Source organism: Myotis myotis, unplaced genomic scaffold (assembly GCF_014108235.1).
Source record: "Myotis myotis isolate mMyoMyo1 unplaced genomic scaffold, mMyoMyo1.p scaffold_m19_p_5, whole genome shotgun sequence".
NCBI lineage: Eukaryota > Metazoa > Chordata > Mammalia > Chiroptera > Vespertilionidae > Myotis > Myotis myotis.
In genome coordinates this window covers 91,880,217-91,894,112 of record NW_023416357.1, presented here as the reverse complement: position 1 = coordinate 91,894,112, position 13,896 = coordinate 91,880,217, and the positions used below count along the sequence as shown (strand labels likewise).

The following is a 13,896-nucleotide window of genomic DNA, read 5'->3' as shown; positions in this document are numbered from 1 at the left end:
CACATTTTTTTCTTTTTGTTTTAGGGATAACTTCTATCATGTTTTATGACAAAAATTCCTTTAGAATTTTCTCAGGATGCAATAATGATCTCTTAGAGGCTTAGAAAATATAAAACCCTATTGTTTGAGTACAGTTCTGAATAAGAAAATCTGATCAAGGATATGAACTCATCAAAGAAAATATATGAGAAATTTTAGTAAATTGTTATTTAGGTGGATTTTTTTACTTGATCTGAAGTTTAGATTTTTTTAGATATTTAAATGTTCGAAATTTTATGTCTGTTCAAAAATCAATTTAAAAATTATGAGCCTTTGCCTTTCCCAAGTTTTAAAATAAAGGTCTATAACTTGATTACTTTATACCAGCATATACTATGTCCTTGTACAATGTTGAAGGCTGCAATTTAAATCGTATATTGGATAATAGTTTCTCAAAGCACTAATTTCTACTTTTCTGTTCCTCTCAAAATCATGACCAAAAGGGTATCAATTAATTTAAATGGAGTACCTTGAGAGAAAAATATGTAAAAACACAATAAGTCATAATCAATTTATGGCAAGATTATCTCTTTTTTTTTTTAAGACTGAAAACTTTTTGAAGCACAAGATTCGAAGTCGACCAGATCGTTCTGAACTTGTCAGGATGCACATTTTAGAAGGTAACAATCTTATTTCTGCTTGTTTTATGTGAGAATGCCGCCATTTCTTTTTATTCCCATTTAATAACTTTTACCCCACAGGCTGACATCCTCCAAATTGGATAGCAACATGAAGACCCAAAGTTATGTTAGGTACATGGGAAAGGTTTGATTCTCCAAATAGCCTACTGATGGACGGACTCTTCCCCACCAGCTGGTACCATAGGTGTCTATCATACTGTCCTGGAAAAACTTTTCAGTCCAGAGGATTTCTTCTTCAGAGAGGGACATATGCCCACTCATTAAGTCATAAAGGGTACAATGGCCACAAGTCTAACCATAGATTTCCCTGTTATGTCTGCGTGGGACAATGTCCACACCTAACATTATTGCTTTGTTGCTACTTGCCCACAATAGTCCAGCTTGATTTAACCATTATCTTAAACACCCTCCACTCAGCCCAGCAAATTTTCTCCATCTGGCCTCATCACTTATGAAGCTGGTAGGGATGGTTCTATTCCATCTTTCATGAGACGAATGGCTAAGGCCAGGATATTTTTCTCTCTGGATACATAGCATTCTTTTTTTATTATTGTTGGCACTATTACACATGTCCCCCACTCTTCCCTGGCCTTCACCATTGTTGTCTGTGCCCATGGGCTACGCATATGCATTTTTGTTCTTTGGCTAATCTCTTCTATTCCCCCACCCCCACACTCCTCCCCTCTTAGCTCTGTCAGTCTGTTCCATACCTCCATGCATCTGATCCTATTTTGTTCGTCAGTTTATTTTGGTCATTAGATTCCACATATAAGTGAGATCATATGGCATTTGTCTTTCTCTGACTGGTTTATTTCGCTTAGTTTAATAATCTCCAGGTCCATCTATGCTGTCACAGAAGGAAAGAGCTTCTTTTTTACAGCTGAGAGAGAGAGGTGGGGGGGGGTGAGAAATGTCAATCCCACACACGCCCCACCAGAGATCGAACCCACCACCTTTTGGTATACAGGACAACACCCCAACCACCTGAGCCACAAGGGCTTTTATCCACTCATCTACTGATTGGCACTTTGGCTCTTTCTAGATCTTGGCTATTGTAAAGAACACTGCTATGAACATCAGGGTACATATATTCTTTTTTATTAGTGTTTCGGGGTTCTTCGGATACATTCCCAGTAGTGGGCTCACTGGGTGAAACAGCAGTTCCATTTGTAATTTTTTGAGGAAACTCCACACTGTTTTCCACAGTGGCTGAAGACAGAGCATTCTTGAAAGCTGGTATCACCACCATAAATTTCTCAAGTTACATTTTCTTTCATTATTTTGCTTCTCTAATTTATTGAGCAAGACTAGGAGCTTGACCGTGTGATAGTCTTCAGTATGTTAAAACTTGAGAAGATACAGAAAGAATCTGAAAACTCCTCAAATATTCAGACACAATTATCATGTAGAGGAAAGATTAGATTTGTTCTCTCTGGCCTGATGACAGATTTAGTATTAGAATTAGGTTGACATGAGAATTAGGTTGACATTAATAGTAAAAAGTATTAGGTTGTGGCTCAACATAAGGAATAATACCCTAAAGGTCAGGTATGTCCAAATACAGACTTTTCAGGAAGCCTCATGGTGGCTGTGATCAGAGGTGTTTAGTCATTGGCCAGTGAGCCAGACACCAGAGGCCAACAAGTGAACCTGTCTTCATGGAGTTTACATTCTAATGGTACAGACAAATAAACAGACAAAATAAATGAATTACACAATCAGAAAAGTGCTTTATAGGGAATAAAGAGGCTGCTGTGAGAATAAGTACAGGCTGACACTACGTTAAGGATTTTGTAAAGAAGCTCCAAGTATAAAGTTAGCCTCTACAACCCCAAGTCGGGTCTCTTCTGGTCCAAAGAATCTATGATTATGTGACTGTCTTCATATTTGGGGCAGGAAGTGATAGCCCCTGGATGATAAACTCTTCAGGTTGTGTTCTCAGAAGTCCACTGGACTGAAAAGGCATTTCCAGAACTCCAGTGGTAGGGCAGGAGCAGCTACCAGCTATCAGGGATAAGTGAACCTCCAAAGAAGTAATTTACTGCTAAGTGACTAGGGAAATGGCTCTTTCTCTGCCTGCAGACATCTTAACCTATAAGAGGCATTTTTGGAGGAACAATGCTGCCTGTTTCAACTTACCCCCTAACTGTAACAGGCTTTATTAATATAATTAAAACCAAGGCCAATACATTTAGCTGTCAAAAGAAATCATATTTGCTTTTTATAAAGAAGGCTACCCAACATTTAAAAACCTACTCATGTACATGACTGAACCTTAAGTGATGTTTTTAGGACATCTGTACTCAAGTTGGGATTTTTAAAGTAAGAAAAAATGTGTCATCTATACTTTTTAAATGCCTTAAAACCACCCCCAAGTTATTTTAACATTATCCCAATTTGATATTTGGCAGGCAAAAGTCTGAATTGTTTTCTGAAGTTTAGCAGCTAAAATCCAGCCTCAGCCTAATGGAAATGAGGTGGTAATAAGGCTAGGAACAGAAACATACCGAAATGCCAGCCTCTGAGTATTTATTTCTGGAATAGTTTCTTTCCAAACATATTCCTGATATCACGAAGATTGTGTTGATGGGAGAGAAGAGGAAGGCAGAAGACTGCTCTACCTAAATCAGCGGTTCTCAACCTGTGGGTTATGACCCCTCTGGGGGTCGAACGACCCTTTCACAGAGGTCGCCTAAGACCATCGGAAAACACATATATAATTATATACTGTTTTTGTGATGAATCACTATTCTTTAATTATGTTCAATTTGTAACAATGAAAATACATCGTGCATATCAGATATTTACATTACGATTCATAACAGTAGCAAAATTACAGTTATGAAGTAGCAATGAAAATAATTTTATGGTTGGGGGTCACCACAACATGAGGAACTGTATTAAAGGGTCGCGGCATTAGGAAGGTTGAGAACCACTGTAATTATATATCTGTTTTTCCGATGGTCTTAGGCGACCCCTGTGAAAGGGTCGCTCGACCCACAAAGGGGTCGCGACCCGCAGGTTGGCGACCCACAGGTTGAGAACCACTGACCTAAATCTTAACAGAAGCATTTAAATATCAGTCAAAGAGTGCATGATCTAATTCTCACAACCGATCATCCTGTATGGTTAGAAGTGTTTTATCTAACAAGATAGGGGCCACAGTTAGTTATATGCAAAATCATAAAAATGAGATGACTACACGTTATTTTAACTTATGGACGTGCATTTATTTGCCAGAATTCTGACTGAGGGCTAGGACCTTCACTTTGGGGAAGGCTTTAATGAATGGAGTTCACTTCATCTTTCTTGCATAAAGCACAAAACCATTGTACATTGTCTACAATTTCCATTTATGGTGGAAGAAAAACTTTAAGACACTTGAAAAGCAATCTGAGTTTTTAAATCCTAGATTTTACAATTTTCCCCCAAATCTTTTACAGTTATTAACTGCCCTAATTTGACAGTGATTTTTTTTTTAATGATTTACCTTTCTCAAATTGTTCCAAAGCATTTGTACAGGTTTCTATGAAGTATTTTATTTTTTTATTGTTCTTACATTTTTTAAAAAATCTTTATTGTTGAAAGTAGTAATAATCATTCTATTTTTGAACTTTGTCTTTCCTCATAACATCTAATTATATTATGTATTGGCATTAGCAATCCTGACAGATATGAACTATTTTGTGGACAATAAATCTATTTTGGTGAGCATATAAATCAACTGGTGGAAAGATAAGTGCAGTGACCCATGATCAACATGAGTTGGAGCTGTACAGGCCTACTTATATATGATTTTTTCAGTGAATGCTACAAATGTATTTTGTCTTCCTTAAAATTTTCTTAGTATCATTTTACTCTAGCTTACTTTATTCTGAGAATACGGTGAATAATACATATAACATATAAAATATGTGTTAATCGGCTGTTTAAGTTATCAGTAAGGCTGGTCAACAGTAGGCTATTAGTAGTTAAGTTATATGTAGATTTTTGACTGTGGGGGGAGTCAACACACCAAACCCCCGAGGTGTTCAGGGCTCAGCTACACTCAGATGTGCCGCAGAGTAGTTTATCGGCCTCGGACTTGCAGTGAGCTTTGGGCTTCAACAAGGACATTTTACCTACAAAATGAAGAACATCAGTTAATCCTGAGAATGCTTATGGGGACTTTCATTAAAAGACCTTCTGTATAATTTAAGAGGCAAGCAACTTTCAACTCTAAATTTTGCATTAACACTTCATCATTATGTTTAATCAATTATAAACATTATTTAGAACAATGTAATAAAATGTTAGTGAGAGTTATGGGAAACACAAGTAATTGACAGAATTATGCAAATGAACAAGTTATGATGTTTATAATAGTTTCAAAACTTCATTTATTTGTAAATAGATGAGCTGATGCTTTTATATGACCATTAATTACTATGTACAGTAATTGAATGTTCTAACAGACACAGGATTATTTATGTATGCAGAAATAAACCCAAATTCTTAATTATGATGATTGACTCTGTGACACATGGGGATCAATACAAGAATGTGATTTGAAGCTCTTCTCATTGACTCCTGCAGAGAAGTTTATATCCTAAAATACAGATTTCTAAGATACAGTGTCTCTCCTTCTAGGAACTGACTTTCCAATGAAGCCAAATCTAAAACAGTGAACTTCTTGAGCCATGGACCACATCTGTCTTGTTCACCCTCTGTATCCCTGATACCTAATAAATGTGAATATGCCGCTCTTGCCATAAATGAACAACAGCAGTACCCCACTTTTTGCTTAAGTTCATGTTTATGTGAGTCAATGGGCATCCATATTGTATAGGCAGTATAAAGCTATCCAGGACTAAAAATATAAAATATATACCGGGACGGTCTTAAAAAGTCATTTTCTTCTTCCATAAATATGTTGAGAACACATCAATATGTTTAAACCAATTTAACTTAAATTAGTTGGCCTGAAATAGCATTGTGGAATAGAGATAGTAATTCAAGTAATGGTTTAAACTTTGTTTCTTCTTTTAGAAACATTTGCAGAGCCATCCCTGCAGGCCACTCAGATGAAGTTGAAAAGAGCTCGCCTAGCTGATGATCTGAATGAAAAGATTGCTCAGAGACCTGGTCCTATGGAGCTGGTGGAGAAAAACATCCTGCCTGTAGACTCCAGTGTTAAGGAAGCAATTATAGGCAAGACTTTAAAAATTTATTCTGGGAGAAAAAAAGCTTGGCACTTTTAGAGAAAACAGATTAACTTTTAAAGGCCAGCACCAATCATAGGTATTGTTTTCTAGTGGGTTAGACATTAACACCTGCACTGATTCCATGATGATTATTACAGTCGTCCCTCAGCATCCAAGGCAGCTTGGTTCCAGGACCCCCCATGAATACCAAAATCCTTGGATGCTCGAGTCCTGTATATAAATGCCATTCGCATTTAACCTCCCTACCATCCTCCCATACACTTCAAATCACTTCTAGATCCCTAATGCCATGTTAATGCTATGTAAATAATTGTTAAACTATATTGCTTGGGAATAATGGCAAGAAAAAGTCTGTACATGTTCACTACAGAGGCAGTCATCTTAGGCCTAACTGTGTAGCACGTGTCAGCAACAACGTAACGTTTGGGGAACTATTTTCGATCTGGAGTTGTTTGAACTGAGGATGCAGAACCCACAGATACAGAGGGCTAACTGTATATTAGATACTGTTAAGAATAGCATCTCTTACCAGTAACACAGAGATTCTCCTTACATCCTAGGTTTAAGTCTTTAAGTTCTGATTTCCTTATCACATTGTCTAAGTTAGACTTATTGTACTATACTGTTTAGTTTATGTTGTTTTGTTTAAAATTTTTACAAAGTTCTTATTATTTTTGTTCTCTTTACTTCTAAGAAAGATAAAGAAAAATAGCTTGTTCTGTGTTATTCAGCAAGGTAAATAGAGATGAGTATATATGTATTCATTATGAATGGTAGTATTTTGTCCATCTTATCTCACTTTATCATACTTTGTTACTAATATTTCCACTTTTTTCTGGTATAAAATTTAGCATGAAAAATAAATTCCAGAATAATGCCACTTATACAGCAAGCAAATTTTTTTTTTTTTTTTTTTTTTTTTTGGTTAATACTCACCTGAGGATATTTTTCCATTGATTTTTAAAGAGAGTGGAAGGGATGGGGAGAGACAGAAAGAAACATCAGTGTTAGAGAGACACATCGATTGGTTGCCTCCTACACATACCAGACCAGGGCCAGGGATCGAGCCTGCAACCTAGGCACATGCCCTTGACAGGAATCAAAACCTAGCAACCTTCAGTCCATAGGTTAACACTCTATCCACTGAGCCAAACCGGCTAGGGCTCAGCAAGCAACTTTTTAAAGTTAATATTCTACTTGAAAACTATGATAGTTTCCATTACTCACGGGGACTTTCTGTTTTGCATTAGTATGAATTTCAACCTTAGGCCATTCGTAGTCCATAATTCGAAGTAGTACAATCAGCTATGATTCCTTTTAATCCCAAGGAAACGGGCTCCCAAAAGCAAGGTATCAGTATAGCTGGGCCACTCCATGAAGTGGGACTTAACAGGATACCCAGTCACCAGCCCCATTTTCCCTATTGCCTCTTAATGCTTTGTAATAGTTGGATTCCATATCAGGATCCAACTAAGGTCCACATGTTCCCTTTGGCTGATACACCTCTTAAGTCTTAATCTTTTACATGGGCCTTCCTCCTCCTTTCATTTCTTACTACAGTGGGACCTTGACTTACGAGTTTAATTCGTTCCGTGATGGAGCTCGTAACTCAAATTACTCGTATGTCAAATCAAAAAGTGAATGAGTGAGACACGTGATGCTGGGCTGATGTTGTGGCGTTCACTGTGACGTTCGCTGCGCCAACTAGCGGTGGGGTATCTGAAGCTGGCTCGTAACCCGAATTTTAGCTCGCAACTCAAAGCAAAAAATGGGCCGAGAGACAGCTCATATCTCGAAAAACTCGTTAGTTGGGACACTCGTAAGTCAAGGCCCCACTGTATTTATTTGTTGATGAATGTGGTGGTTTTATCTGTGGCATCTCCACATTCTGATTTTACTGGATGCATTTGCATCCACAGGTGTCATTAAAAACTTTCTGTCTCCTGTACTTCCTATAACTGGCAGTTGGATTCAAAGGCTTGACTAGATTCAGGTTTGATTCCCCCCCCCCCCCAAGTACTTAAAGTAGGTAGTGGCGGGAAGTACATAATGTTCTTTTTTTTTTTTAACCAGATTCCTACGTTCTTAGAAAAAAACAATATTCTCTTCCTTTTTCATTTTAAGTTTGGTATTCCAAGGCAAAAATCAGTTACAAATCATTTCTTTCTTTAGGCGTTGGGAAAGAAGGCTATCCCCAAACTCAGGGAGATTTCTCATTTGACGAAGACAGTAGTGATGCTTTGTCTCCAGACCAGCCCGCCAGCCAGGAGTCGCAGGGCTCGGCCGCATCCCCAAGTGAGCCAAGAGTTAGTGAGTCACCATCTCCTGTGACTGCAAACACTCCAGCCCAGGTATCATCCTTCTTGTTTTTACCCCTAAATAGAGAAAGTACCTTGCTTTTTTGTATATCAAGTATATGTCTTGTATTTTACATATCAGTACATTCTCACCAGAAGAAAAGTCTGAAAATGTGGAGAAATATCTATTCACCTGTAATCTAACCACTGTTAACATTTTTCAATAGATTCTTGCATTTTATTTCTTTTATATACACACATTTTTATTTTACAGTTTGTAACTCTTAAAATTTTTCACATAACTTTTTTTTAGATATAATTCATATATCATAAAGTCCACCTTTTTTTTTTACCGCCTTAACCATTTTATTTTTTATTTTATTGGTTTTACAGAGGAAGGGAGAGTGAGAGAGAGATAGAAACCTCAACAATGAGAGAGAATCATTGATCGATGAGAGAGAATCATTGATCAGCTGCCTCCTGCACGCCCCCTATGAGGGATCGAGCCCACAACCCACGCATGTGCCCTTCACCGGAATCAAACCGGGGCCCTTCAATCCACAGGCCGACACTCCACTGAGCCAAACCAACTAGGGCACCACCTTCACCATTTTAAAGTGTACAGTTCAGTAATGTTAAATATACTCACATTGTTGTGCAACAGATTGCCAGATGTTTTTGTCTTGCAAAACTGAAACTATATCCAGTAAACAACTCCCAGTTCCTCCTCCCCCCAGGCCCTAGCAACCACCATTCAGTTTCTGTCTTTATGAATTTGACTGCTTTAGATATTTCATATTAGTAGAATCATACAGTATTTATCTTTTTGTGACTGTCTTATTTCACTTAATATAACATCCTCAAGGTTCACCCATATTGTAGTATGTGACAGAATCTCCTTTATTTTTAAGGCTGAATAATACTCCATTGTATGGATTTACATTGTTTTTATCCATTTGTCAGTGGACACTGGGTGGTCCCACCTCTTGACTTTTGTGAATAATGGTGCTGTGTACATGGGTGTGGAAATCTTGTTTTCTAGACTTGTTTTCAATTCTTTTGGGCATATACCCAGAAGTGAAATTGCTGGATCATATGGTCATTCTATTTTTAATTTGTTAGGGAAGCTGCATATTGGTCTCCATAGTGGCTGTACCATTTCATATTCAGCAGTGCACAAGGATTCCAATTATCCACATCCTTGCTGACACTTGTTAATTTATGTTCTTGTAATAGTAGCCATGCCAGTGGTGTGAGGTGATACCTCCCTGTGCTTTTGATTTGCATTTCTTTAATGATTAGTTATGTTGAGCATCTTTTCATATGCTTGTTGGCTATTTCTATATTATCTTTGGAGAAATGTCTGTTAAAGTCTTTTGCCCATTTTTTAATCAGGTTATTTGTTTTTCTATTTTTGAGTTGTAAGAGTTCTTCATATATTTTGGATATTAACCTCTTATCAGATATATGATTTGCAAATATTTTCTCCCATTCCATGTGTCACTTCTTCACTCTGTTGATAGTGTCCTTTAATGCAAAGTTTTTAAGTTTGATATAGTCCCTTGTCAATAAATATATATCACTTTTTATTGCCAAATAGTATTCACTTGAACTGAATTATTGCATCTCTTTTAACCAGTTTCCATTGTTGGTTATTTGGACTTAGTTCCTGTTTTTCACTCATACACACAATAAGAGCCCCTGTTGTATTCTCACATATTTGCTACACCCTGGTGTGTTTTTTTAATACATACACTGTTGAGCACTTATTTCATTATTTCTCTGAATAATTACCAGATATGGAAATGAACTTGAACCTTTTGTTGGGCAAAAGATATAATAATTGCTTTCCAGGAAGGTAATACAGATTTCCAGTCACTATGTGTTTACCACAAGTAGGTAATACCATTACCTTAAGTCTTGCACACTATTTGGATATTTGACTGTTTTAATTGACTCCTTGATTTTTGTTAGATTGAATTCATTTGTTCAACAATAATTTTTTTTTAACCATCCAAAGTGAGTTTATTCAAAACTGCAACAGTAATGAGAGCATTCAATTAATAAGATATGCTTTTTGAATTTTACTTGTGCTTTACACTGTGACTAGAAGGGAAAGTAAATTGCTAACCATTCTTTTTTTTAATTAAATATTTATTATTCAGATTATTACAGTTGTTCCTCTTTTTTCCCCCAATAGCTCCCCTCCACCCGGTTCCCACCCCACCCTCTGCCCTTACCCGCCCCCCCAACCGTCCTCATCCATAGTTGTACAATTTTTGTCCAGTCTCTTCCTGCATCCCACACACCTCTTTCCCCCCTGAGAATAGTCAGTCCACTCCCTTTCTATGCCCCTGATTCTATTATATTCACCAGTTTATTCTGTTCATCAGATTATTTATTCACTTGATTTTTAGATTCACTTGTTGATAGATGTGTATTTGTTGTCCATAATTTGTATCTTTACTTTTTCTTCTTCTTCCTCTTCTTAAAGGATACCTTTCAGCATTTCATATAATACTGGTTTGGTGGTGATGAACTCCTTTAGCTTTTTCTTATCTGTGAAGCTCTTTATCTGACCTTCAATTCTGAATGATAGCTTTGCTGGGTAAAGTCATCTTGGTTGTAGGTTCTTGCTATTCTTCACTTTGAATATTTCTTGCCACTCCCTTCTGGCCTGCATAGTTTCTGTTGAGAAATCAACTGATAGTCGTATGGGTACTCCCTTTTAGGTAACTGCCTTTTTTTCTCTTGCTACTTTTAAGATTCTCTCTTTGTCTTTTGCTCTTGGCATTTTAATTATGATGTGTCTTGGTGTGGTCCTCTTTAGATTCCTTTTGTTTGGGGTTCTCTGCACTTCCTGGACTTGTAAGTCTATTTGTTTCACCAGGTGGGGGAAGTTTTCTGTCATTATTTCTTCAAATAGGTTTTCAATATCTTGCTCTCTCTCTTCTTCTGGCACCCCTATAATTCAGATGTTGGTATGCTTGAAGCTGTCCCAGAGGCTCCTTACACTATCTTCATATATTTGGATTCTTTTTTCATTTTGCTTTTCCGGTTGGGTGTTTTTTGCTTCTTCGTATTTCACATCTTTGACTTGATTCTTGCGATCCTCTAGTCTGCTGTTGGAACTCTGTATAATATTCTTTATTTGAGTCAGTGTATGCTTAATTTCTAGTTGGTCCTTTTTCATAACCTCGAGGGTCTCACTAGATTTCTTGAGGGTCTCACTAAATTTATCGGTGGTTTCTAGAAAATTCTTGAAAAACCTTAGAAGTGTGGTTTTGAACTCTATATGCAGTAGTTTGCTTTCCTCCATTTCTGTCATTTGTGACCTGTTTCTTTGTCTCCGCATTTTTTATGCTTCCCTGTGTTGATAGAGTGGCTTTCTGTGCTAGGTGTCCTATAGGGCCCAGTGGCTCAGCCTCCCTTTCTGTGCTAGGTGTCCTATAGGGCCCAGTGGCTCAGCCACCACTCTTGGTGCACCCCTTTGTGGGCTTTGTGCACAGTCTTGTTGTAGTTAAGCCTTGATTGTTGTAGGTACCACTGGGAGGAATTGACCTCCAGGCCAATTGGCTGTGAGAATCAGCTGTGTCTGCAGTGGGAGAACTTCTGTGCTGGAGACAACTTTATGGGGCAAGACTTGCTTCAGTGGGGCTTTAGTGCTCACTGAATCTGCCCCCTGAGTGTGTCCCTTATGGATCTGAGGAGTTGTAATCTGGATGGTCCCATTCTGACCACTGGGTACACTGGCTCTTGGATCTCTAAGGAGGTGCTAATTTAGCCTCTGCCTGAGGCTACCCAGCAGGAGCTATGGAGAGATCTGCAGATTCCTCTTCTTTGTTTGGGGTTTGGAGTTGACCAGATGAGGCCTAGTTGTGAAGCAGTGCAAGCTGCTGTGGGGCCTTGGGCCTTCTTTTGGAAGTTCTGGGTCTCTCTGACCCAGCTGCAGTTTGTTAGGTAATTTTCAGATTGCAAAGGGCCAGGCCTTTCATATGCAAAAGCCTCTGCACACAGCTTGGGTGGAGTGGGGTTCTCAGGGGGTCAACAGGGCGGAGCAAGCAGCTATGGCTGCTCCTCAATCCTACCCTAAGAGGACCCATGTCTCAATGTCCCAGTAATCGCTGCACCTCTGAGAGAAAGCCGCCCTCAAGTTCCGCCCGATGCCAGACAGTCCAGTTGCTCCCCGTATGAGTGGAAATTCTACAACTAGAAGGAAAGAGAAAAGCACACTGAGACTCAGAGGAGGTGTGGAAGTAAAGTGCAGAGGTTCGGAGGCGCATGCATGTGGAAAGGGCTGGCAACTGAGGTCATGGTAGTCTTTTTCAATTGGGAGGGAGTCTCAAGCTCCCAAATGCTCTGAACTCCAGTTCTGGGTGAGTTGTAGAATTTCCACTCAGCCAGCCTTCCTGTGGTTCTGGATGATGTCTGTTTTGTCTTTTAGTTGTATTTTTGAAGTAGTTGTGCGAGGCAGCAATTTCCGGTGTTTACCTATGCCACCATCTTGGTTTCTCCTGTTCAACAATTATATATTGAGCACCTTTTATGTGTCAGATTGTATTAGGAACTGAAAATCTAGTGCATGCAAAAGAATCTAAAATATTTTTTATAATTGCATTGGAAATACACATTTCTTATTTTTCAGTGGGTGTTCATGTTTCTTTTGGTTTTATAAGAACTCCTATGCTGTATATAATTTGTTGTTCTCTCCTTATGGTTGTCAATTGATGGTTATTAACACCAATTCACCCCCATTAGGAATCCCCAATTTGGTGTGTATTAAAGAAGGAAGCTTTATTCAGTGCAAAACAGCTCAACTGTGATACAGCTTGGCTGTGAAAACAGCATAGCTGTAAGGCAGCCCTGAGGCCAGGCCTCTCTCTGGGTAGACAGCTCTGCTCTGGTCCTCACTGGTCTACTCTGCGCTCTGATAAGACATCTTTGTTTTAGCTCAGCCAGGGAAATGCAGTGTTCAGTGAAAAAGGAAAGTATACTCTCAGAGCCAGAGGGTAGCTGGCTTATATGGATAGAAGTCACCACCCCTTTGCCCTGATTGGTCTGTCTTCATGCAAATGAGGACTCCAAATCCTCGCATTTTGATTGGTTTAAAAGGCACTGTCCTGATTTGTCAGAATAGAACCACTCTGGTTGGTCAGAGCTGCACAACTCCGATTAGGTGGAGAAAGCCTCAGTCCTATTGGTTGAAGTAGGATTCCAGGAATTCCTTTATAAGGGCTGGCTTAGATGGCAGAAACACCGTACAAGCTGGCAGGTCAGTGCAGAGGCTGGCAGTTCAGTGCAGGATTCTCTATAAAGAGCAGTTTGCATGAAGGGCCTCTGTTAAAAAATGGCTGTTAGGCTTTGGGGGTTTTTTGTGTTTTTTTAAATAACTAAAGTTTTTTATTTCATGTACAAGAGATAGCATTCTGTGGTAAGGGAGATGTCTTAAGTGACCCATTCATGGAAGTTTACCTGGTCCAACTTAATGAAGTCTATATCCTTCATGTACTGACTGAAACACTGAGGGCACATATCGAGGCCATATTTCCAGATCAGACCATGTGGATTTGAGCAGACATGGCAAGAATGAGAATCCTGGCTGAATCTTCTCCAATGGCTCCAATAGAGTTGCTGGTTACCCATCTTGCTTTCTTTGAAGTAACAGGCAAAAGGCTAGGCTCTGGGGGGGGGGAGGGGGGGCGGGGGGTTAAAGTC

The 13,896-nt window shown here is 38.8% G+C and overlaps 2 protein-coding genes across 14 annotated transcripts in view; one reads left to right on the top strand and one right to left on the bottom strand.

Moving 5' to 3' along the window:
* MRTFB (myocardin related transcription factor B) overlaps window positions 1-13,896 on the top strand; it is a 196,429-nt gene that overhangs the window by 141,115 nt on the left and 41,418 nt on the right. For 12 of the 13 annotated variants that reach the window (XR_004967653.1, XR_004967652.1, XR_004967654.1 and 9 more), the window contains 3 exons: window positions 584-659; window positions 5,709-5,870; window positions 8,057-8,235. Coding sequence is in view for 10 of the 13 variants with exons in the window: in XM_036310141.1 (XP_036166034.1) it covers window positions 584-659; window positions 5,709-5,870; window positions 8,057-8,235 (417 nt within the window). In the remaining 3 variants the exon portion in view is untranslated. The remainder of the gene's footprint in view (window positions 1-583; window positions 660-5,708; window positions 5,871-8,056; window positions 8,236-13,896) is intronic. The other variant, XM_036310148.1, reaches the window with a different exon arrangement.
* On the bottom strand, window positions 12,385-13,824 carry LOC118655910 (40S ribosomal protein S29-like). Its single transcript, XM_036308483.1, has 2 exons — window positions 13,654-13,824; window positions 12,385-12,390 (listed from the first exon to the last, which is right to left on the bottom strand). Exons 1-2 carry the CDS (start codon window positions 13,822-13,824, stop codon window positions 12,385-12,387), a joined length of 177 nt encoding a protein of 58 aa, XP_036164376.1.

What these genes read in the sequence shown, in the direction of transcription:
- LOC118655910 (XM_036308483.1), bottom strand. Translation starts at nt 13,824, where the DNA reads ATGGGTAACCAGCAACTCTATTGGAGCCATTGGAGAAGATTCAGCCAG.